Consider the following 23,346-nt stretch of genomic DNA (forward strand, 5'->3'; position numbering starts at 1 on the left):
TCGTTTTTTTTCGTGGTGGCCAGCATGAAATGGCCTATACGGAGAAAGCAAACGTCAGAAACCCCGTGACATGGCCGCAGGGGACACGCCCGCGGGGGAGGATGCCTCACACGCTGGGAGACGGCCACGAGGGATGTGCGACAATAACGGGATGGCGCAGGTTGGGTTTAGGAAAAAAACAACGGGGAAAGGACGCCTCAAACGCCGGGAAATGGCTGCGGGGGAGGACGCCTCACACGCCAGTACACGGGCGCGGGGGACGCATGACAATAACGGGATGGCGGAGGTTGGGTTTAGGAAAAAAACAACGGGGAAAGGACGACTCACACGCTGGGAGATGGCCGCAGGGAACGTGTGACGATAACGGTTAACGGGGAAACAAAACACACACACACACACACACACACATATATATATATATATATATATATATAAACAACCACTCCATTTGGTCATTATCAGTACTCCAAAACATTTCAGGATTTTGGACAGACATTTCATGTAAGATCGGTGTTCTAAACTCATCATAATATGGACAACACAAAACAAAATGTGATTCGTTCTCCTAGTTAACATAGTTCACACAATCTGTTATCTTCTTAGATGTTTTTAAATCTACCAACTTCAAGGGGAAGGATTCCTGTTTTCAACTGAGCCACCAACGACCTCTGACTTCTCGATAAGTTTGCTGTAACATATAGTTCAGGACCATAATAACATTTGATTTGAATATATGTTCGTAGTTTTGGTTTTAACAAAATGTCTTTTGAGCATATTTCTTCAAATCTTACAAGTAACTTACTTCTGATTGTGTTCATGCTGCAAGTTAAATTACTACGATAAAAATAGCAATTCAACTTCAACTTCTATTCTTTTTTATTTGACGCCAATCCTTTGATTTGTCACCATGGTAACTTAGCGGAATGCCTGCAGAAGCGAAAAAGAAGACCCCGCTGACATTTAACCGAGCATGGCGACGGCTAGCGAGGTTTCTGATGCTAACGCGGATCTACGTATGGCCATGGCCAGGGTCCTGGAAAGGCAACAAAGCGGGCTTCAGTCAGCGGTCTGCATCGCGGTGAAGGTAGCGTTAGCAGAAATTGACACCTCGCCTCAACACATCAGGACAGAGCTGGAGAGGCAGGGAACTACAGTAAGAGATTTAATCCAGCGACTAGACAAGACGCAGAAGGACAACAGACAGATGAAAAACACGGTGAAAGCCTGCATTGATGACCTGAGGATATTTGAGTTAAAGTTGGCTGAACTGGAAGACAGATCGAGAAGATCTAACCCTAACCCTAACCCTCCTACATATCTGATTTGTTTTTCGTACAGTTTATTTCAGAACTTAATAGATAGACTTAAACACTCATTATTGTACCGCTCTACAGCCCTTCGACAAACAACCTGCCTTATGCTACAGCCAAATATTTCAAATTTTGACTCATCAGTCCAGAGCACCTGCTGCCATTTTTCTGCACCCCAGTTCCTATGTTTTCGTGCATAGTTGAGTTGCTTGGCCTTGTTTCAATGTCGGAGGTATAGTTTTTTTGGCTGCAACTCTTCCATGAAGACCACTTCTGGCCAGACTTCTCTGGACAGTAGATGGGTGTACCTGGGTCCCACTGGTTTCTGCCAGTTCTGAGCTGATAGCACTGCTGGACATCTTCCGATCTCGAAGGGAAATAAGCTTGATGTGTTTTTCATCTGCTGCACTAAGTTTTCTTGGCCGACCACTGCGTCTACGATCCTCAACGTTCCCTGACTTTTTGCAAGTGTACCTAGAAGAATTGATGCTGGTTTGAAGGCAAAGGATAGTAACACCAAATATTTATGTGATTTAGATGTTTTTTTGGTCACTCACTTTGCATTTTGTAAATTTATCAAAATAAACAATCATTATTTATATTTTTGAGAGCATTCTTAGTTTACAGCATTTTTTCCCACACCTGCCTTAGTCTTTTGCACAGTACTGTATAATAGACTGTAGTGAAGTGTTCATTGAGAGGCCAACTAGTTTGCAAAAACGAGCAATCACCTACTCCCACTAAAAGTCACATAATACTGTGAACTATTACATTTTTATCAAGAGTCTGGGGGGGTTGTGCTAGTGACAAGGTTATAACAAAGAATTCTGGGTTGATTGACCTTCTTGAACAAAGAGACCATGTAATGGCTGATCAAGGCTTCAATTTTCCTGAATACTTTGCCACCAAATGTGTCCGTCTCCACGTACCAGGATCTACAGGGAAGAAAACAACTGACAAGATTAGAGGTGACACTCTAGAAAAATGTCACAAGTGAGAATCCATGTGGAAAGGGCCATAGGAAAACTGACGAGTTACAGAATTTTGCAGAACACCCTGCCGGTCAGCATGATCAAACGGAAAAACGATAACAGTCTTTCGCTGCAAGAGGATTTTCTGCAAGAAATGTGAAGAGATTTTCGCGCTGGCTCAAGCTTGATGAGACTCCCCGACACGACGCTGAAGTTTATTCGATTCAATTTTCAACTTAAACATTATTTTCAGAAGGGAAATCAATGCCACAATAAGAGCCACTAGATGGCAGAAGGGTATTTTACAACAACAGTTAGTGTTTCTCAGAGTTCACGATAAAATAATATTGATATGAAAAGATGATGTAGATTATTTAAAATCTTTGCTGATTACCAAGACGAAACAAAAACACCAGAGTGGTGTCCAAAAACTACAAGAAACTCACACAGCTTTGTGTCACGATACAGCTGCTTGTTATAAACCAAACTTGATCTGATCTGTCCATGTATGAGGAATAAGACCGGAAAAGTGCAATTTATAAAGAATTTAGGATTCACAATAATTAAGCCCAGTTCAGACCAAAGATTTGCGACAAGACGAGTTGAAACTTTCAACTACTTGCAACGCACCAGTCTGCAACGTTCTTAAACCTGCCAGTTTACACCAATAGAGCTCAACAGTCCCGCCCCTCCTCCGAGAGACCTTGGGTTTCAGGAAGTAAATTTCCAATTTATTTCTCCCATTGAAGTCTGGAAAAATCCATATATAAAGAGTTTTCGACCATGCCTTAGGCTAACCTGCTACAACGTGACTCATAAGCATACAACATATCATTTCGAGTGAAAAAACGAACAGAAAATCTAAAAAAAGTCAAAAGGTACAAGACTATACATATTTTCATTATCGAGCGAAGGAACTACTCATAAACCACTGCACACCACTGAATAAAGGAAACTAACTTTAGTTTAACTACAGCTAAAACTTTAAAAGACCCTCAAAATAAAACCTGAAAATTAACAGTTAAAATATACAGTTGAAACCAGATATTTACATACACTTAAAAAACAAAACACAAAAACATTTATTTCTTTACTGTCATACATTAAATCCGAGTAAACTTTTTCTGTTTTAGATCAATACATATTAACAAATTTTTTGCATTTGTTAAATGTCAGAATCGAGTGAGGGAGAATTTTTATGTATTTTTTTTATCACTTTCATCAAAGTCAGAAGTATACATACACTTCCTTAGTATTTGGTAGAATTTCCCCTGAAACTGTTTCACTTGGGCCAAACGTTTTGGGTATCCTTCCACAAGCTTTCTACAATAGCTTGCTGGAATTTTGGCCCACTCCTCTTGACAGAACTGGTGTAACTTGGTCAGGTTTGTAGGCCTTCTTGCTCGCACTCGCCTTTTCAGTGCTGCCCACAAATGTTTTATGAGATTGAGATCAGGGCTTTGTGATGGCCACTCCAATACCTTGACTTTGTTGTCCTTAAGCCACTTTGTACCTAATTTGGAGGTATGCTTGGGGTCATTGTCCATTTGAAAGACCTATTTGCGCCCAAGCTTTAACTTCCTGGCTGCTGTCTTCAGATGTTGCTTCAATATATCCACAACATTTTCTTTTCTCATGATGCAATCTATTTTGTGAAGTGCACCAGTCCCTTCTGCAGCAAAGCAGCCCCACAACATTATACTACCACCCTTTGGATGGTGTTCTGAGGCTTCAAAGCTTCGCCCTTTTTCCTCCAAATACACCGTTTATCATTATGGCCGAACAGTTCAATTTTTGTTTCGTCAGACCACAGGACTTGTCTCCAGAAATTAAGATTTTTGTCCCCATGTGCAGTTGCAAACTGTAGTCTGGCTTTTTTATGGTGGTTTTGAAGTAATGGCTTTCTTCTCCCAGAGTAACCTTTTAGCTCATAGTGGTACAGGACTCGTTTACTGTGGATAATGACACTGTCTTACCAGTTTCAGCTAGCATCTTCACAAGGTCTTTTGCTGTTGTCCTGGGATTGATTCGCACATTTTGCACCAAAAAACGTTCCTCTCTGGGACTCAGAATCCGTCAATTTCCTGAGTGGTATGATGGTTGTACATTCCCATGTTTTTTATACTTGCGTATTATTGTCTGAACAGATGAACGTGGGACCTTCAGGCATCTGGAAATTGCACCTAAGGATGAGCCACACTTGTGGAGGTCCACAATTCTTTTCCTGATGTCTTGGTTGATTTCTCTTGATTTTCCCATGATGTCAAAGAAAGAGGCTCTGTGTTTGAGGTGTGCCTTTAAATGTATCCACAGTTCTGTCAAGAGGAGTGGGCCAAAATTCCAGCAAGCTATTGTAGAAAGCTTGTGGAAGTATACCCAAAACGTTTGGCCCAAGTGAAACAGTTTCAGGGGAAATTCTACCAAATACTAAGGAAGTGTATGTATACTTCTGACTTTGATGAAAGTGATAAAAGAAATACATACAAATTCTCCCTCGCTCGATACTGACATTTAACAAATGCAAAAAATATGTAAATATGTATTGATCTAAAACAGAAAAAGTTTACTCTGATTTAATGTATGACAGTAAAGAAATAAATGTTTTTGTGTTTTTTTTTAAGTGTATGTAAATATCTGGTTTCAACTGTATAACAGCTGTTACGTCAGCTGTTGCCTGCTTTTCCCAGTGTTTAGTTTGAGTTAACATTATTTTAGACTGCTGTCAACTAGCGGTTAGCAGAATTAGCTGTTAGCTAAACTAACGTTAGCTTCCAGGTGCAGGCTAACTGCAGAAGCGTGGAACAGATTGTGATTCGTGCAGTTTCGTAAATCCTCGTAAAACAGGATTGTCATCTTGGGCATGCAAATGACGGATCGTGTAGGCAGCAGAGATCGGGTACCGACAGCTCCCCAAGAGTTCCACCAATCAGAGGCATCACTGTGGGATTGTGGGATTGTTCAGGATTGTGGGTAATGAAGTACTTATCCAAGACATTCATCTCAAACCAAGGTTGGTGCCCCATGAACTTTTGGCATCTACAGTATATGAGCATATACAATCGCTTAGTCATGTCGTAGCTGGTTTTAAGTCTACCATCGACGGTTATGATTTTGTGGCTTATGCTCCAATTGTCAATGGAGAAGTTGCATTGTATTTTTACTTCCGGAACCCGCTGTGGGCGGGACTGTTGAGCCCTATGAAACAAGATGAGACGGTGTGTCATCTCCATAGCAACGACTCTTTGTACTTCTGTACTAACTTCAGACTTCCAGGCTTTTTGTAGCTGGATATATAATTTGTCGCGTCTAAATATGAACTGAGTAACGTTAGTGATAGTGAGATGTTTGCTACAGTTACATTTCTGTGATTCATGGCTTTGTCCTAGGCACTCTGTAGCTCGCTCTACCGCACGTGCTTGTGGGCGCACATTGAGCCTCTGTTAACAGTTTGTAACAGAAATAAAATGGATTATGGATCATTTTGTTGTAGCTGACTTTACCAGCTGACTTCTCTATTGGCTGTTGAAACAGGTGATGTCTCTTACGTTCTAAAACCAGCCTCTGCAACGCCATCAGCTGGTTTGAGTTGAACTGAGACAGGCCAGTTCAGACCGCTGCAACTTTTCTCTGCGACGTTCTAAAATGGTTTCATCTCGTCTTGCAAATCTTTGGTCTGAACTGGGCTTTAGACTTTCAGTTAAAAATCCATTTCTGCTGCCAAAGAGATTTGTTACCATTGAGTCAAGTCTACACAGAGAAAAGACAGTATTGATGAGTTGAGTTATTGGACAGTGTTTTTATCATCAAAGTGGTGAATATTTTGTAGAATTCCTTATATGCACTACATACTCACTATAGTTTCTGTCAAACTGTAAAAACTGGTAGGTGGTCACTAGGGCTGGGCGATATATCGATATAAAAAATATATCGATATATTTTTAAATGAGATATGGAATTAGACCATATCGCATATATCGATATAGTTCAAATGTGATCCTTGCTCCCATAGATATATACACAGATGTCGCCTTGAGGTTCTAAACATACGTCAAAACCGCCGCCATCTTGGAACAGGGGTCCGAAGCATTCAGATCAACGCTAAAGATGCCGGACTTTTGTACTGCTTAATTATGTTCAATAGAGGAAATGAAAAGAACAAACAGCAATGAATAACATTTAACAGGTGACAATGTGTTTTATGATTATGTATGCCGCCCGACCAGCAATCTGAGCTCCGGCGGCAGCGGGGGAGGCGGAGAGCTCCGTGGCCGGCCGCAGCGTCTCTTCCCGGGAAAAACACAGCTTTGCCTCGCTGCTGCGGGTCCCCGCTGATCCAGATCGGACCAGCCAAAGACAGAGTGGTGATCGGTAGGATCTTACACGTAGTCCAGGACGACCTGTATGTCGATATCGGCGGAAAGTTCCACTAAGTTTGCCGGCGGCAGGCGGACGGAGAGAAGCTACAGCGGGCAACAGAGACCGTCTGCGGCTGCAGGATCTGGAGCTCAGTGCTCGTTAAAATGACATGTAACGCATAAATACATACAGAAATAAATAGTGGAGGAATGAGCCTGGACATTTCAGTCTGTTTTAAACTTCACCTTGAAGCAGAAACTCTTAGTTCAGAAGGGTGAAGTTTCCGTTTGGACTCAGATCTGTGAACCGATCATAATAAATATTCTTTGTATTAACACATTAATTAGTTTCTTTGTTTTGTAGTCGATAGTTCATCTTTTAGTTTACTTAAGTGGAAGCAGTATCAAGTGGAAGAATGGGACTATAAACCTAGGCTTACAGGCATGAGGCCTTACATTTTGAACAAAGTAGATTATATTAATATCAAAAGCTTGATTGACCTTGGGAACGAATCACAAATATGGAGCTTTGATTTCAAAAAAGGTACTCCTGTTATACAGTATTTAGGTTTACATTTTATTGTTATTTGAACAGCTGAGCATTTAATCATGAACCAGGTGAAGAAACCGGTTTATTATTTATTTGATTTTGCAACTGTTTCTATGAAACTACTTGTGACATGTCATATTTGATTTTGGCTTTGACTGAACATTTGCTCTCACTTTGCGAAAAAAAATATCGGGATATATATCGTATATCGATATTCAGCCAAAATATATCGGGATATGACTTTTGGTCCATATCGCCCAGCCCTAGTGGTCACTGATATTATTTATTTATAGTCCTCTTATTGTACTGATGGTTTTCATTTCCCATTATGATACGGATCTTGTACATCCAGCTCACTTTATTCCACACTGTATAAGTTCATAGTACTCAAAACTTTTGCAGAAACTGATTACATAATAACTTTTGAGGTAAGTAACTTCATTTTTTTAAGTAAGATTTTTTTAAAGTTACAATCTAATCAAACTTAAACATTAAAATTTTATTTTTATATTATATAATTTTATATAATTTTTTTTTTTAAGTGCACCGTGCTTAAAAATTTTGTTTAACAGACACACATTTTTAGTTTCTCCATACTTAATTATTTTGATCCAGTGGTACTTAATTAAATAGAAATCTACTAACTCAAAAAATATATTTGTGTATAACCCACAAGCTAATGAAATTTACAAGTTAAAACTAAAAAAAAATAACTTCAGCTATACATTTTCTTTTTTTTTATTCAGTCTTAAAATTGTTTCATACAAACATGTCAGACCATCAACAGCAGTCATTTTTTAAAACTCAGAGGTGTATAACCATGTGCCATGATGTGCTAAGTGACTCAAGTCACATACTAGTTTCACCACCTACCCAATAGCTGTAAGTGTGTTAACCAATGAAATTACTTGGTTAAGTATTTAGTTGGAATGAAAAACTTAAACACCTCTGCTTTAGCTAAAATATAACTAACATCTTGTTAAACTCATTTAGTGTATGGTTATGCATTTTTTGTGTGTGTGTGACTGATTGTGTGTGAACATATGTATCTCTACATATCAAACAGGAACAAGATAATCAGGAACTGAGCATCTTAAAGTGCTTAATATAAAAAGTATGTCCTGATTTCTTAAAACAGCATTAGTAACAGCCATGACCATCAAAGTGCAAATGAAATAAAAAAAAGTATAAAAAAAAAGTAAATAATAAAAAATAAACTTATCAAAACACGAAATCAAGACATCTATCGAAATCTATCCTGTCTGTAAAAACCTATTAACACAAAATATAAAAAAGGCACATCTCACATCATTTTAGGATTCAGAGCATCAAGTTGGTGTACAACCGATAAGTATAAACAACAGCAACTACGTAAGATTTGGTGGGAAAGACAAATTTATGAATTTTATACATTTTCAGTTTTTGTTGACATTGTCAGAAAGGTGATCATTCTACTTTATATTTATTACTGAGGTTGTAATACATGGTGGTGGCGGCATAGTGGGGTGAATTATATTGAATGGTGTTCCTAATATTTTGCCCCTTTCTTGTATGTTAATGCAGTGGACAACATATTAGGAAACCCATTCAATATAATGCACCCTAATACATAATTTTCACCCAATATGACCGCAATAATAAACATAATAGAAGGTAGGTATTAGAAAGTGGGTGCTGTATTGTGATATGTAATGTACAGCATCTCATAAAAGGTATTTTTAAGTGAGTGAGTGTGTGTGTGTTATTTCATGAGAGGTTAAGCCAAAAGGTCAATCAAATGATTAGCCTTCTCCCGGTCTGGGTAAAATTAGGCCAGGGCTTTGTGAGAGATTAAGGTTTGGGATTACATGAGGTTAGGGCTTTTACATACTGTATATGTATGTATGCTTATATGCACATCCTGTATATCCATGTGCACACTAAGTACAGTCCATTTACCATTACAATGACACCTACACACAAGGTTTACTAAGGGGTAACTAGATATAGTTAGGTGGCTGCTAGAGATACTAATAGTTGTGTGAATATACTGAATACTTACATTCTTATTCAAGTCTTGAAGAACTGTGGGTCCTCCTCACGCAGGTGGCATTTGCTGTTCCATTTGAATGTGATACATATTCAAATGTTGGCATAGAAATATGTGTGAAGAGTGGCAGAAAAGAGAAAGACAGAAACTGTGTTGTTCCACTTCAGAGGGTGGCTAACTTGTTATTCACAAATATTAGCTCAAGATATAGCTAGTGTAAGGCCATCTTTATATGCTAATGAATTAGGCTCCAAATAAAAGAAATGGTGAAAAATAGGTTACAGCCTAAATTAACATTTGAGTCACCTTGATTTTGGGGGATGCTCACTGCACTTCTTCCACTTCAACCTATAATGAAAAGAAGTTTGTAAAGGTTTAATGAAAACTTGCAGAGTTCATTCGGTAACTATTATGTCCACAACCTTAGCTAACTTTGTTTGAGTAAAAGTTACAGCTAACGTTAGCCACTAGCTTATTTGGGTGCATGTAGGAATAACATCACATTGAACTTACCAGAGCAGTGCGCTTAACACAAACAGCAGTAACACACTCAAAAACAGAAAGACTATCGCTTGCTGAAAAGAGTTATTGACTAACGTTAATATTATTGCCTTACATTAACAGTACAAGTGAAGGAGTTCAAGTACCTTGGGGTTGTGTTCGCGAGTGAGGGGACAATGGAGCGGGAGATTGGTCGGAGAATCGGCGCAGCGTGTGCGGTATTGCATTCAATCTATCGCACCACAGACGAAAAAAGAGAGCTTAGCCAGAAGGCAAAGCTCTCGATCTACCGGTCAGTTTTCATTCCTACCCTCACCTATGGTCATGAAGGCTGGGTCATGACCGAAAGAACGAGATCCAGGGTACAAGCGGCTGAAATGGGTTTCCTCAGGAGGGTGGCTGGCGTCTCCCTTAGAGATAGGGTGAGAAGCTCAGTCATCCGTGAGGAGCTCGGAGTAGAGCCGCTGCTCCTTTGCGTCGAAAGGAGCCAGTTGAGGTGGTTCGGGCATCTGGTAAGGATGCCCCCTGGGCGCCTCCCTAGGGAGGTGTTCCAGGCACGTCCAGCTGGGAGGAGGCCTCGGGGAAGACCCAGGACTAGGTGGAGGGATTATATCTCCAACCTGGCCTGGGAACTCGGGATCCCCAGTCGGAGCTGGTTAATGTGGCTCGGGAAAGGGAAGTTTGGGGTCCCCTGCTGGAGCTGCTCCCCCCGCGACCCGACACCGGATAAGCGGACGAAGATGGATGGATGGATGGATGGATGGATGGACAGTACACAGGATATTATCTGTCACTAGCAGGCGGACTGACGGTAATCGCACTTTCGGCGAAGCTGCGCGCTTGCAACTTATTATTAAAAATAGCCTTGTCTAACAGTCAAATATCACGTGTAATATGTTATTCTTACAATTATACAACAAGCGAAGTGTTTTGCTTTACTTACAAGTTGTTTCATGCTCGATACCGCGTCGGTCGCGAGGGTGGCCATCTTGGATAGATTTTTCAGGTAACGTGAGTTAGGGCCGCACGTCATGACGTCATATCACGTGATCGACAGTACACTTAAAAATAGTGAGTGAACCAGTGGTGTTCACTCAGAAATGCTGAGCCACACAAACATAAAAATACATATTAGTTCATAGACATTAATAGTTTAAAGGTGGATTAACTCAGCAAGAGATTTTAACCGTAGTGACCTCAGTCTTTATAAGCCAGTAGTACTGTTCGGGCTTACAGTACAACAATTCAACAATCTTAAGTATTTTGTTTCAAAAGTAATCTTTTTTCATTCTGTTTGTCAGATTTCAGGTGTCGAGCTTGTCATCTTCCTCCTGCACTCCAACTCCAACATCCTATACGACCAGGAGAAGGTTGTCGTCATGGGTGACTGTTGCTACGTGAACCCTATGGTGCGCAGGACCTTCCGTTTCCTCGGTAATGTAATTACAAATATTGAGCTGAAATGACTGTACCAACGATTTTCACAATTATTCACAATTTCATATTTTTGTGGTTAAATCAAGCGTGCTTCATACTTAATATCATTTTTAATTACCAGTCAGTGATAGGTGATATGATCTGGCTGCAGGCCTTCAAGAGGGATTTAGATTTTTAAGTGGCATGTGGCACGTGCCAGTAGCATCATCACAACTGTATGTGATGAAATGCAGCCCCACACTACTGTCGCTTCTACGCATCACAGGCGGCCAGGTGGATTACAGGGGGTCTTTATTGCACCATATTTTCCTTATCGCTCTGTAACACAGTACAGCAGGGGTATGTCAATCAGCATTGGTCTCAGGATAACAGTCACTGCGCTTCCCGCATCACTGTGTAGTTCCGTAACAAAAATAATAATAATAATAACAAAAGAAATTATCATAATTTGGATGTGATCGTATAGTGGATATTACTTAATATATCCATCCATCCATCCATCTTCGTCCGCTTATCCGGTGTCGGGTCGCGGGGGGAGCAGCTCCAGCAGGGGACCCCAAACTTCCCTTTCCCGAGCAACATTAACCAGCTCCGACTGGGGGATCCCGAGGCGTTCCCAGGCCAGGTTGGAGATATAATCCCTCCACCTAGTCCTGGGTCTTCCCCGAGGCCTCCTCCCAGCTGGACGTGCCTGGAACACCTCCCTAGGGAGGCGCCCAGGGGGCATCCTTACCAGATGCCCGAACCACCTCAACTGGCTCCTTTCGACGCAAAGGAGCAGCGGCTCTACTCCGAGCTCCTCACGGATGACTGAGCTTCTCACCCTATCTCTAAGGGAGACGCCAGCCACCCTCCTGAGGAAACCCATTTCGCCGCTTGTACCCTGGATCTCGTTCTTTCGGTCATGACCCAGCCTTCATGACCATAGGTGAGGGTAGGAACGAAAACTGACCGGTAGATCGAGAGCTTTGCCTTCTGGCTCAGCTCTCTTTCTTTCACAACGGTGCGATAGATTGAATGCAATACCGCACCCGCTGCGCCGCCGATTCTCCGACCAATCTCCCGCTCCATTGTCCCTCACTCGCGAACAAAACCCCAAGGTACTTGAACTCCTTCACTTGGGGTAAGGACTCATTCCCTACCTGGAGAAGGCATTCCATCGGTTTCCTGCTGAGAACCATGGCCTCCGATTTAGAGGTGCTGATCCTCATCCCAACCGCTTCACACTCGGTTGCGAACCGATCCAGTGAGTGCTGAAGGTCGCAGGCCGATGATGCCATCAGGACCACATCATCTGCAAAGAGCAGCGATGAGATCCCCAGCCCACCAAACTGCAACCCCTCCCCACCCCGACTACGCCTCGATATCCTGTCCATAAATATTACAAACAGGATTGGTGACAAAGCGCAGCCCTGGCGGAGGCCAACCCTCACCTGAAACGAGTCCGACTTACTACCGAGAACCCGGACACAGCTCTCACTTTGGTCATACAGAGATTGGATGGCCCTGAGTAGAACCCCCTCACCCCATACTCCCGCAGCACCTCCCACAGTATCTCCCGGGGGACCCGGTCATCACGCCTTCTCCAAATCCACAAAACACATGTAGACCCGGTTGGGCATACTCCCAGGCTCCCTCCAGGATCCTTGCGAGAGTGAAGAGCTGGTCCGTTGTTCCACGACCAGGACGGAATCCGCATTGTTCCTCCTCAACCCGAGGTTCGACTATCGGCCGAACCCTCCTTTCCAGCACCTTGGAGTAGACTTTACCAGGGAGGCTGAGAAGTGTGATACCCCTATAATTGGCACACACCCTCTGGTCCCCTTTTTAAAAAGAGGAACCACCACCCCAGTCTGCCACTCCTTTGGCACCGTCCCAGACTTCCACGCAATGTTGAAGAGGCGTGTCAACCAGGACAGCCCCTCCACACCCAGAGCCTTGAGCATTTCTGGACGGATCTCATCAATCCCCGGGCTTTGCCACTGTGTAGTTGTTTGACTACATCAGTGACTTCCGCCTGGGAAATCGACGACAATCCCCGTTATCCTCCAGCTCTGCCTCTAACATAGAGGGCGATTAGTCGGATTCAGGAGTTCCTCAAAGTGCTCCTTCCACCGCCCTATTACCTCCTCAGTGGAGGTCAACAGTGTCCCATCCTTACTGTACACAGCTTGGATGGTTCCCCCCCCCCCTCCTGAGGTGGCGAACAGTTTTCCAGAAACACTTTGGTGCCGACCGAAAGTCCTTCTCCATGTCTTCTCCAAACTTCTCCCACACCCGCTGCTTTGCCTCTTTCACGGCAGAGGCTGCAGCCCTTCGGGCCCCTCGGTACCCTGCAACCGCCTCCGGAGTCCTCCGAGATAACATATCCCGGAAGGACTCCTTCTTCAGTCGGACGGCTTCCCTGACCACTGGTGTCCACCACGGTGTTCGTGGGTTACCGCCCCTTGAGGCACCTAAGATCCTAAGACCACAGCTCCTCGCCGCAGCTTCAGCAATGGAAACTTTGAACATTGTCCACTCGGGTTCAATGCCCCCAGCCTCCACAGGGATGCACGAAAAGCTCCGCCCGGAGGTGTGAGTTGAAAGTCTGTCGGACAGGGGCCTCCTCCAGACGTTCCCAATTTACCCGCACTACACGTTTGGGCTTACCAGGTCTGTCCAGAGTCTTCCCCCACCCCCTGACCCAACTCACCACCAGATGGTGATCGGTTGACAGCTCTGCCCCTCTCTTCACCCAAGTGTCCAAAACATACAGCCTCAGATCAGATGAAACGATTATGAAATCGATCATTGACCTTCGGCCCTAGGGTGCTCTGGTACCAGGTACACTTATGAGCATCCCTATGTTCGAACATGGTGTTCGTTATAGACAATCCATGACTAGCACAGAAGTCCAACAACAAACAACCACTCTGGTTTAGATCAGGGAGGCCGTTCCTCCCAATCACGCCTCTCCAGGTGTCTCCATCATTGCCCACGTGTGCGTTGAAGTCCCCCAGCAGAACAATGGAGTCCCCACTGGAGCCCCATGCAGGACTCCAGTCAAGGTCTCAAGAAGGCCGAATACTCCGAACTCCTGTTTGGTGCATATGCACAAACAACAGTCAGAGTTTTCCCCCCACAACCCGCAGGCGGAGGGAGGCGACCCTCTCGTCCACCGGGGTAAACTCCAACACAGCGGCGCTCAGCCGGGGGCTTGTGAGTATCCCCACACCCGCCCGGCGCCTCACACCCTGGGCAACTCCGGAGAAGAAAAGAGTCCAACCCCTATCCAGGAGTATGGTTCCAGAACCGAGACTGTGCGTAGAGGTAAGCCCCACCAGATCTAACCGGTAGCGCTCCACCTCCCGCACCAGTTCCGGCTCCTTCCCCCACAGAGAGGTGACGTTCCACGTCCCCAGAGCCAGCGTCTGCCGCCCGGGTCTGGTCCGTCGAGGCCCCTGACCTTCACTGCCACCCATGTGGCATCGCACCCGACCCCAACGGTTCCTCCCACAGGTGGTGGGCCCATGGGCTGGAGAGATGGGAGCCACGTAGCTTGTTCGGGCTGTGCCCGGCCGGGCTCCGTGGCAAACCCGGCCACCAGGCGCTCGCCGACGAGCCCGCCGTCTGGGCCTGGCTCCAGACGGGGGCCCCGGGCTTCCTCCGGGCAGGGTCACTCCATCTCTACCTTGCTTCTTCATTGGGGTTTTTGACTTAATATATTCTAATACTAATTACGAGCCTTTCTATGAGAAGGTGATTGATGTATGATAAAATACCTTGCTGAAAGGTCCAGGGTTCGAATCCGACCTGTGACAATTTCCTGCATGTCTTCCCCCTCTCTCTCACCTAGCTGTCCTATCAAAATGAAGGCAGAAAAGCCCCCAAAAAATAATCTTAAAAAAAAATATATATATATATATAATTTAAAAAGGCTTTAAAAGTTGGATATGAAAGACTTGTATATGTTTAGACCCTTAGTTTTGTATATTTTTATATTATTTCATAGTCATTTTCTATGAAATACTGGCACTGTACTATGAAAGTCCATGAGAATGAACTCGTCCTCCGTAGAGGTCACAATATCAAACTGCAAAAACAAAGTGTTTTAAAATGCACAAATATGAATATGAGGTTAATTGGATGGCTTAATAAAATATCACAAAATACTCAAAGTGAACATTGCATTATTTTATACATTAACAACAGCCTTTCAAAATCTGTCATCAATTCATGTCACATATTTTTCAAATTTGAAATAAATCAGGCATATTTTGGTCAGCTGTTGATGGATGCAGCAGTCCAACACATGGTCTCGTAAGTTCTAAAAAGAAATTTAAATATTAGGCAAACATGTTGAAATTCCTGTGGTTATACCTGTTATCTTCAAAGTAGGGATGATTTCAATCAAGAATTTTGAAATAAAAGTTGGTTGAGTTTAGTGGCAGCTGGCAACTGAAGTAAATCAAAATGGCTACCATTTACTAGACATGATTAAATACATTAAAAAACATGTTTTTTTGTCAACTCCGTCAGACGTCAACTCTGTCAGTTATTTTGTCTTACGGTGTTGACATGTCAGCTGACGGAGTTGAAAAGTGCTCCCAAATACTAACTAAGTAATGTATAACAACTATATAACATGATCTAATGTTCATGTTGATTGACTTAAAATATCTTAATATACCAAAATGCCAAATAATAACTTTAATAAAAACTATTGTTTTTATCTGTACTATAGGCAGACATGGCAAGACAAAAACTGTCAGTGGAGGAGCAAAGAAAAAGAAACAGAGTACCAGAGGAAAAAGGAGAGAAAGGATTAACAGTGACATAGAAAGCAGAAGAGTTAGAAAATGAGAGACAGAGATGGAAGGACAGGGTCCAAAACAAAAAAGTAAAACAACCATTGGCATGGTTTTATGTCGGTTAGCCTAATAGCTGGTTTGATTAGCATTGAGAGATGATTTTATGGAAAGTACCCGATGCCAATCTCTAGGTACGGTGAAGGGTATGTGATGATGTGGGACTATTTTAATTCCAAAGCCAATGGAACTTTATCAGGATGCATAGTATCCTGGATCCATGAAATAACTGGCCTTTAAAAATAAAAATCTGCCTCAACATCAAAAAGTGTTTTTTTCAAGGTTGACGGGAAGACAACACAAGGGTTAATACTTTACATTGTAGCAAAGTGTCATTTCTTCAGTGTTGTCCCATTAAAAGATATAATGAAATACATATATTTACTAAAATGTGAGGGGTGTACTCACTTTTGTGAGATACTGTATATAATGCTTGGCTCTACAACGAAGGCAGTAATGACAGATGGCCCTGTAGAAAAAAAAGATGAATTACCTGTCTGAACTCCTGGAATTACAAAAGACATTTCAACCCATTTAGATTCACAGAAACACTCACATCATGAGTCTGATTGTTCACGTTTCCTTTTTTTCAATGTGCCTTTGGAAGGAGTCAGGAAATACATGGGCAGAATTCTGGATCCTGTTACACTACATTTGTACTATTAACACTATTACATAACTTTCTTAATTAGTTCTCAGCCTATTGTGTCCTCTTGCAAATCAGTTGTTAGATTTACAGTTTAGTTCAAATATAGATGACCAATAGAGGACCTCCTGATACATTGGCTTTTTTCTTTTGATACTAGCAACATTTTGACATTGTCATGCGTTCCTTAAAGTTCCTGTCAGCAGGTACTCTTTGTTTGAAGATTGATACCGTTTCCCTTGATATTGTCTCCCTTTGCCATGTCGAAACTAGGTAAATATCTTTAATCAGTTTGATTCTCGGTTAGTTTGTTAACACCGTCAATTGTGTGCCAGCACCGTGAGATGGAGGTTTTTCATCTGCTATTTAGTTAGTTAGCTGGAAGTCTGAAAAAGTAGCCTACACGGGCTGTAAAAAAGGCCGTCAATCAGGAGTGATAGTTGTGAGGAGGCTCCATGTTGGAGAATAGCGCGGACACGCACCTCACACCGCGCACACCACCCGGAGAAAAAAGTGAGAGAAAGAAAAAGGAGAGGTCGCAGTTCGGACGATGACGATCCGGTTGAGATTGTGTGTGTGTGTGTGTGTGTGTGTGTGTGTGTGTGTGTGTGTGTGTGCGTCCTCGAGATCTGACAACACACAAACACACGTAAGCAGAGCTACTCACACCCATTTTTCTACTGTTGCTTAATTAAATATAACATCAAAAGAGAGAAGTTGTCTGAGTCGTGTTTTAAACAGACACACCTGGGGCGAAGTTGGGAACCAGAATCAGCTTTAAATCCAGTCCTAATCTAGTCCTCACTAACACGGGCCCAATTATAGTAACTACATAAAAACTTCACTGTTGTTGCATGAAATGTTGTTTGTGTTTAGCCTACATCATCATTTTCTATCATGTGAAACAAGAGGCCAAGCCTAGTGGTGAAGCTGCAGGCAGACGGTACAGTGTGCTCCCCAACAGTCAGCTCCCCCTGCTGCTCATAAGGTGCCTCTCTCCCTTTGGTTTCAGACCCTCCCACCAGCCTTTGGGCCACGCCTCCTCATTTACATTGACATGTGTCAAGTCCAAACGAAAAGGCAATGTTAAATGGAAATTCAAAAGCCAAATATTAAATCCAAATGAAAATCCAATGTTAAATTGAAATTCAAAAGCCAAATATTATATGAAAATTAAAAGCCAATGTTAAATTGAAATTCAAAAGCCAAATATTAAATTCAAAAGCCAAAGCCAAATGGAAAATTAAAAAAAAAAAATAATATTTTTAATTTGATCTCGCTTTGTTTTCTCTCTTGACTTTCAATTTCTCTTTGGACTTTCAATTTGAATTATGAATAAATATTTCCTCCATATAGAATTACCGTAGAAACTGCTAAAAATCCCACAACCTGGCCGTCCTTTTCCACCCGACTGAACACACTTTATTGGCTTAGAATTACGGCAACAATCGCTTAACACACTGCAAACTCACGGCCCTCTCTTCCCGATTTACATCCCCCCTCTCATGGCTTCAAATAACTCACCGTTGTCGGCTACGGCCGCTGAACAGGCTACACGTTGCAAACAGCGGTGACCCGCTTGCCTGGTCCTCCGGTAACGTTAGCAGTTAGCAGGGTTAGCATGGCGGTGTAAGCCAGGACCAGTCGGTATCACTTCACTGGCTGTGTCTCAATGTTTTTGTGAGTAACCAACTCGGGTACTATAGCTATATAATTAAATGTGAGTAGCTACACAAATGTTGAAATGACATAAAATGCCCGTCCATAGTAGCTGTGATAAATTAGCCTGAAGCTAATGCTTAGCCTACCTGTTCAGGAGGAAATTAGCGAACTCTGCATCCTTTTGGGCTCTAAGCTGTCTCCATCTTTCAAATACATCTCCAATATTTACCCAGGGTTTGATACGTTTCTGGTCACGCAACTGTTAGAAACATGCAGTTTTTTTGTTGGGTACAATTTATCTCCGTTGATCCCGTTTGTTTGTTTGCTGCTTTCATGGCTGTACTAACGTTACAGCTGTACTACGCTGGGTTTACGTTTTTACAGGTATATCTGGCAACCTGGCCTGGTTGTCAAACTGGGCCGTTGATAACAACACACAGGCCAAAACATAAACAGAAATTCCATCACGACGCATTGGGGTCATTTTTAGATTTATTACAGTAAATATATTACATATTGGACCTTTAAATTACCTGGTGATTTTTGTTGTTTGTGTTCTTCACCTGCGAGCTAAATTGCACGTGGCTGTTGATTCGATATAATAGCGATTGCTCAACGCCCTTGCTCACCTTTGTATTTGAGGAGCATTATTTACATGCTGAAGTAGTTACACTGCATTAAGATAATATAATTAATAGTGGGTTTATTGTTATTTGCTACATAATGCTTAGCCTATATGTCAAGATCAAAGTTGGCCTATATAGTAACTCAAAAAATACAATTTAATCACAACTGAAAATATGCCTCATTGTGTGTGTGAATAGAGGTGATATATTTGTTTGTGTTGCAGCAAAGTGTCAGTTCGGACCTGCCCCCACTACTAAAAAAAATCCTAAAGGAAACAATGCCTAGTCATACCCTCATTCACAAAAAAGGTGCACAACTTACTGAAGAACAGGTCACTTGAAGAATTGCAAATGTCAGAATACACGTGGAAAGGGCCAGCAGACGCCTAAAGGTGTTTAAAATCTTATCACAAGTAGGTCCTATTTTCCTGGTCCCAAAAGGTTACCCTAAGGTAACAGTTCACTGAGTGTCTGGTGATTTTTATTTGGGACAGGGCATTTAATCTCTAGGAGCTCACAGGAGCTGATGATTCCATCCCGACTTGCTGATAATCATGGGTCTGCACCACATACAACTGTGCCCGTGTGCGTTGTTTATTCCCTGTTCTTTCAATTGGTTGCAAGCTGTTTCTTCCTTTTCTTTCCCATAATCAGTGGCATAGATACCACGAAAGCTGGGGTAAAAGTGCTCACACAAAAACTTTTCACTATTTTGCGCCTGCACGTACAGGCACCTTCTTTGCTGAACTGGCTGCAATTCTAAGTTTCCTACAACTGTGCCATATATCAGATGCACCCCTCATCTCAAGTACCAGTGTATCAGCATGTTTGCCATCCATATTAACATAAGCCTGATAGAATTTCTGGCGTTTCACACAACTCCAACTCAAGTCGAAATCACTGTCATGATTTCGACTTGACAGAAATGTTAAAATTGATGGTTCCTTGTTCTTTCGAACTGCCCTGTTGTTGTGTGCCCACTCTCTCTCTAAAGTCTTTGTGGGACTGATACTGTGGTGTGTTTGGGAGTTGATTGCCAACTGCCCTAGTTCTCTCCCTCATACTTATCCTCTGCCTTGTGGTGCCTAAAATTTATCGGGCTCAGACGCTTGGGCTGAAAGTTCTTGGATGTCTCTTCATTCCATCTCCGCTGTGCGTCAGTACATGCAAACCCTGTCTTTCCACTAACCACTGCATTCTGGACCTGAATCAGCCATAATTGTATATTGTTGTTGAATACCTGTTTGTACATTAACTGCATTGCACACTACAGTACTGTACTGCAGAAATTCAATATATATAATATAATTCAATATTTTGGACATGGATATGTTATTGTACTGCACTGTACTGCAGTATAACTGCAGTGTACAACTGTAACTGCATATACTTTTGTAAGGGGTATGTTTATTGTTTTCAATAATTTACAGATTAATACAGATACAGATTTAATGTGTAGCAAGATTGCTCTAACAGCCTATGCCTACAAGGGGTGGGAATCACCAGAGGCCTTACAATACAATATCATCACGATAATTATGTCACGATACGATATTATTGCAATTTTAAACATATTGCAATATTCTGTGATATATTGCAATTCATTAACTTTTTTCCAACTTCAAATTTTTCCCAATTTCAAATTATGTCTCCAAACGGAAACTGTCAACATCTGTTTTATCTAAAAAGATACATTTCTCTGTTTGTTCATCTCACTTCAAGTTTATTGCTGCAAAATCAGATTATCAAGCAGACAAAGTGACCAACACATATATAATAAAAGATAGATACTTGGCATCTGTTGATACAGTATTGCCACAGAAAAAATTGCGATACAATGCTGTATCGATTTTTTTCCCACACCCCTAATGCCTACCTTCCAAATGACAGCTGCTGCATGGCTACAAGATTTCTCTAGTCCTGCAATGCATGAACAGCCGACTGTTTCGATGATACTGACGGGCCTCGTCATTACCCAAGCTAGAAGTTTGGGCTTGTTGATGCTCTGACTAGGCTTGACCTCAGCCTTAAGGCAAATAAACAAAGTATTTTTCCGATGTTGTTGCTGTGTAGATAGTTGTAAGCCTCCGTGCTCTTATAATTTCTTGGTGTCTCACCATCAACACCCTTGAAGGGGGGAAATAGTTAACGATATCCACATAGCTAGAGGCGTTGTAAGAGTCTACTCCTGAGTCCCGATAATCCAATTCAATTCAATTTCAATTCAATTTTATTTATAGTATCAAATAATAACTCAAGTTATCTCGAGACACTTTACAGATAGAGTAGGTCGAGACCACACTCTATAATTTACAAAGCCCAAACAATTGCAGTAATTCCCGACCAGTGCGACAGTGGCGAGGAAAAACTCCCTCTTGGGAAGAAACCTCGGACAGACCCAGGCTCTTGGTAGGCGGTGTCTGACGGGCCGGTTGGGGATGCGATGAACAGTGGCGATAATAGTCACATTAATAATTGAACAGTGACTTCAAATGGTAGTCGTAGTAGTTCATGTCATATCAGGGCGCTGCAGGGCGTTCCAGGATGTAGCGTGGCCCAGCAGAGCATGGATGGACGTAGCAGGAAGCTGCAGGGTTCAGCAGGAAGCTGCAGGGTTCAGCAGGAAGCAGCATGACATTGCAGGGCACCGCTGAGCTCAGCAGGGAGTGCAGCAGGACCACGGCAACAGCTGGAACCAGGATGTTGGTGCCAACGTTCTCCAAGGAAATACGCTGGGGGAAAAAACATAAGGACTCCGGGGAGTAAACTCCCCAGAAGCTAGGATTAGTAACAAGTATTTCTGGGACAGGATGCACACAAATGGTAATAGAAAGGGAGAGGAGAGCAGCTCAGTGTGTCAAAAGAAGCAAGTCCCCGAGCAATCTAGAACTATAACAGCGTAACTGAGAGAGACAGGACATAAGGAGAGGTGGCCTGTTCGGGCTTTGAACTCTGCCGGATCCTGGGGAGAATTGATTAATTATATATTATTAATCTAACAATTATGAAGAGAAGCAGGTGGGACAGTTAGGTGGACACTGCAACTCCTCACTCCCTAACTATAAGCTTTATCAAGTAGGATGGTTTTAAGTTTATTCTTGAATGTGGTGACAGTTTCTGCCCCCCGAACCCAGATTGGGAGCTGGTTCCATAGGAGAGGAGCCTGATAACTGAAGGCTCTGGCTCCCATTCTACTTTTAGAGACTCTAGGTACCACCAGTAACTCTGCATTCTGGGAGCGCAGTGCTCTAGTGGGACAATAAGGTACTAAGAGCTCTTCTAGATATGATGGTGCTTGACCATTTAGAGCTTTGTAGGTCAGGAGAAGGATTTTAAATTCAATCCTGGATTTTACAAGAAGCCAATGCAGAGAAGCTAATACAGGAGAAATATGATCTCTTTTCTTAGTTCTTGTGAGAACACGCGCTGCAGCATTCTGGATCAGCTGGAGAGTCTTAAGGGACTTATTTTTATCCAACCAAGCGTTTAGCTGATAGCAGTAGCTACAGGCTAACGTAAACCGCAAGTGCGTTACCGGCTTGTTCTACGTTGCCGTGGCGACGTTGGAAAGGTCAACGTTCGGGAAAGTTGTGGATAGAATAAGATGGATTGGTAACTAGGCAACAGTATTTGAAGTAGTTCAAATGAGCACAACCTCAACTGACTAAACAGTCAAATCTTTCTGCTCTGAATACTTTTACTGTTGATACTTTAAAGTACATTTTGCTAATATTCTTTGTGTACTTTATGCAACTGTAAGACTTTATGGAAATGCTGCTTTTAAATGTTTCGATGTGTATATAAATGTAAATCAGCTAACGTGTGTGTGTGTGTGTGTGTGTGTGTGTGTGTGTGTGTGTGTGTTTCTCTGTAGGCGTGTATGTCTTCGGTCTGTTCACAACAGACATCTTTGTTAACGCAGGTCAGCTGGTCACTGGATGCCTGGCTCCTCACTTCCTGTCCGTTTGCCAGCCCAATTACACTGCCCTCGGCTGCCTGGACTCGCCGCACTTTGTCAGCCAATCGGACGCTTGTACTGGTGACCCTGAGGACATCATGAGAGCTAGAAAGACGTTCCCGTCCAAAGAGGCTGCTCTGAGCGTGTACACAGCAGTGTACCTGGCAGTGAGTGGCTCTGTTCCATCTGACAGTACATGACTGCTTCTGAAGAGTGTTGCAGAACAAAAACAATTGTCTTTTCCAGGTGTACGTCACGTCCTGTGTCGGTTCCAGAGGAGGATCTCTGACTGCCCCCCTCCTCAGCCTCTCATTGGTCAGTCTGGCTGTGCTAACAGGCATCAATAGAGTGGCAGAGTACCGAAACCACTGGAGCGATGTCATTGCAGGACAAGCCATCGGGGGAGCGATTGCTGTCTTCCTGGTCAGTTCCTGTTCATCCTTAGAGCTGT

General features: G+C 42.7%; 1 protein-coding gene across 1 annotated transcript in view; it reads left to right on the plus strand.

The window, feature by feature from the left end:
• Positions 1-23,346, plus strand: part of LOC114565157 (phospholipid phosphatase-related protein type 5-like) — a 28,857-nt gene that overhangs the window by 2,103 nt on the left and 3,408 nt on the right. Inside the window, exons 3-5 of the mRNA XM_028593046.1 lie at positions 11,018-11,150; positions 22,812-23,062; positions 23,142-23,318. Of these exons, the coding sequence (XP_028448847.1) occupies positions 11,018-11,150; positions 22,812-23,062; positions 23,142-23,318 (561 nt within the window). The remainder of the gene's footprint in view (positions 1-11,017; positions 11,151-22,811; positions 23,063-23,141; positions 23,319-23,346) is intronic.

The sequence above is a fragment of the Perca flavescens genome, chromosome 12 (genome assembly GCF_004354835.1).
Source record: "Perca flavescens isolate YP-PL-M2 chromosome 12, PFLA_1.0, whole genome shotgun sequence".
NCBI classification, from domain to species: Eukaryota; Metazoa; Chordata; class Actinopteri; order Perciformes; family Percidae; genus Perca; species Perca flavescens.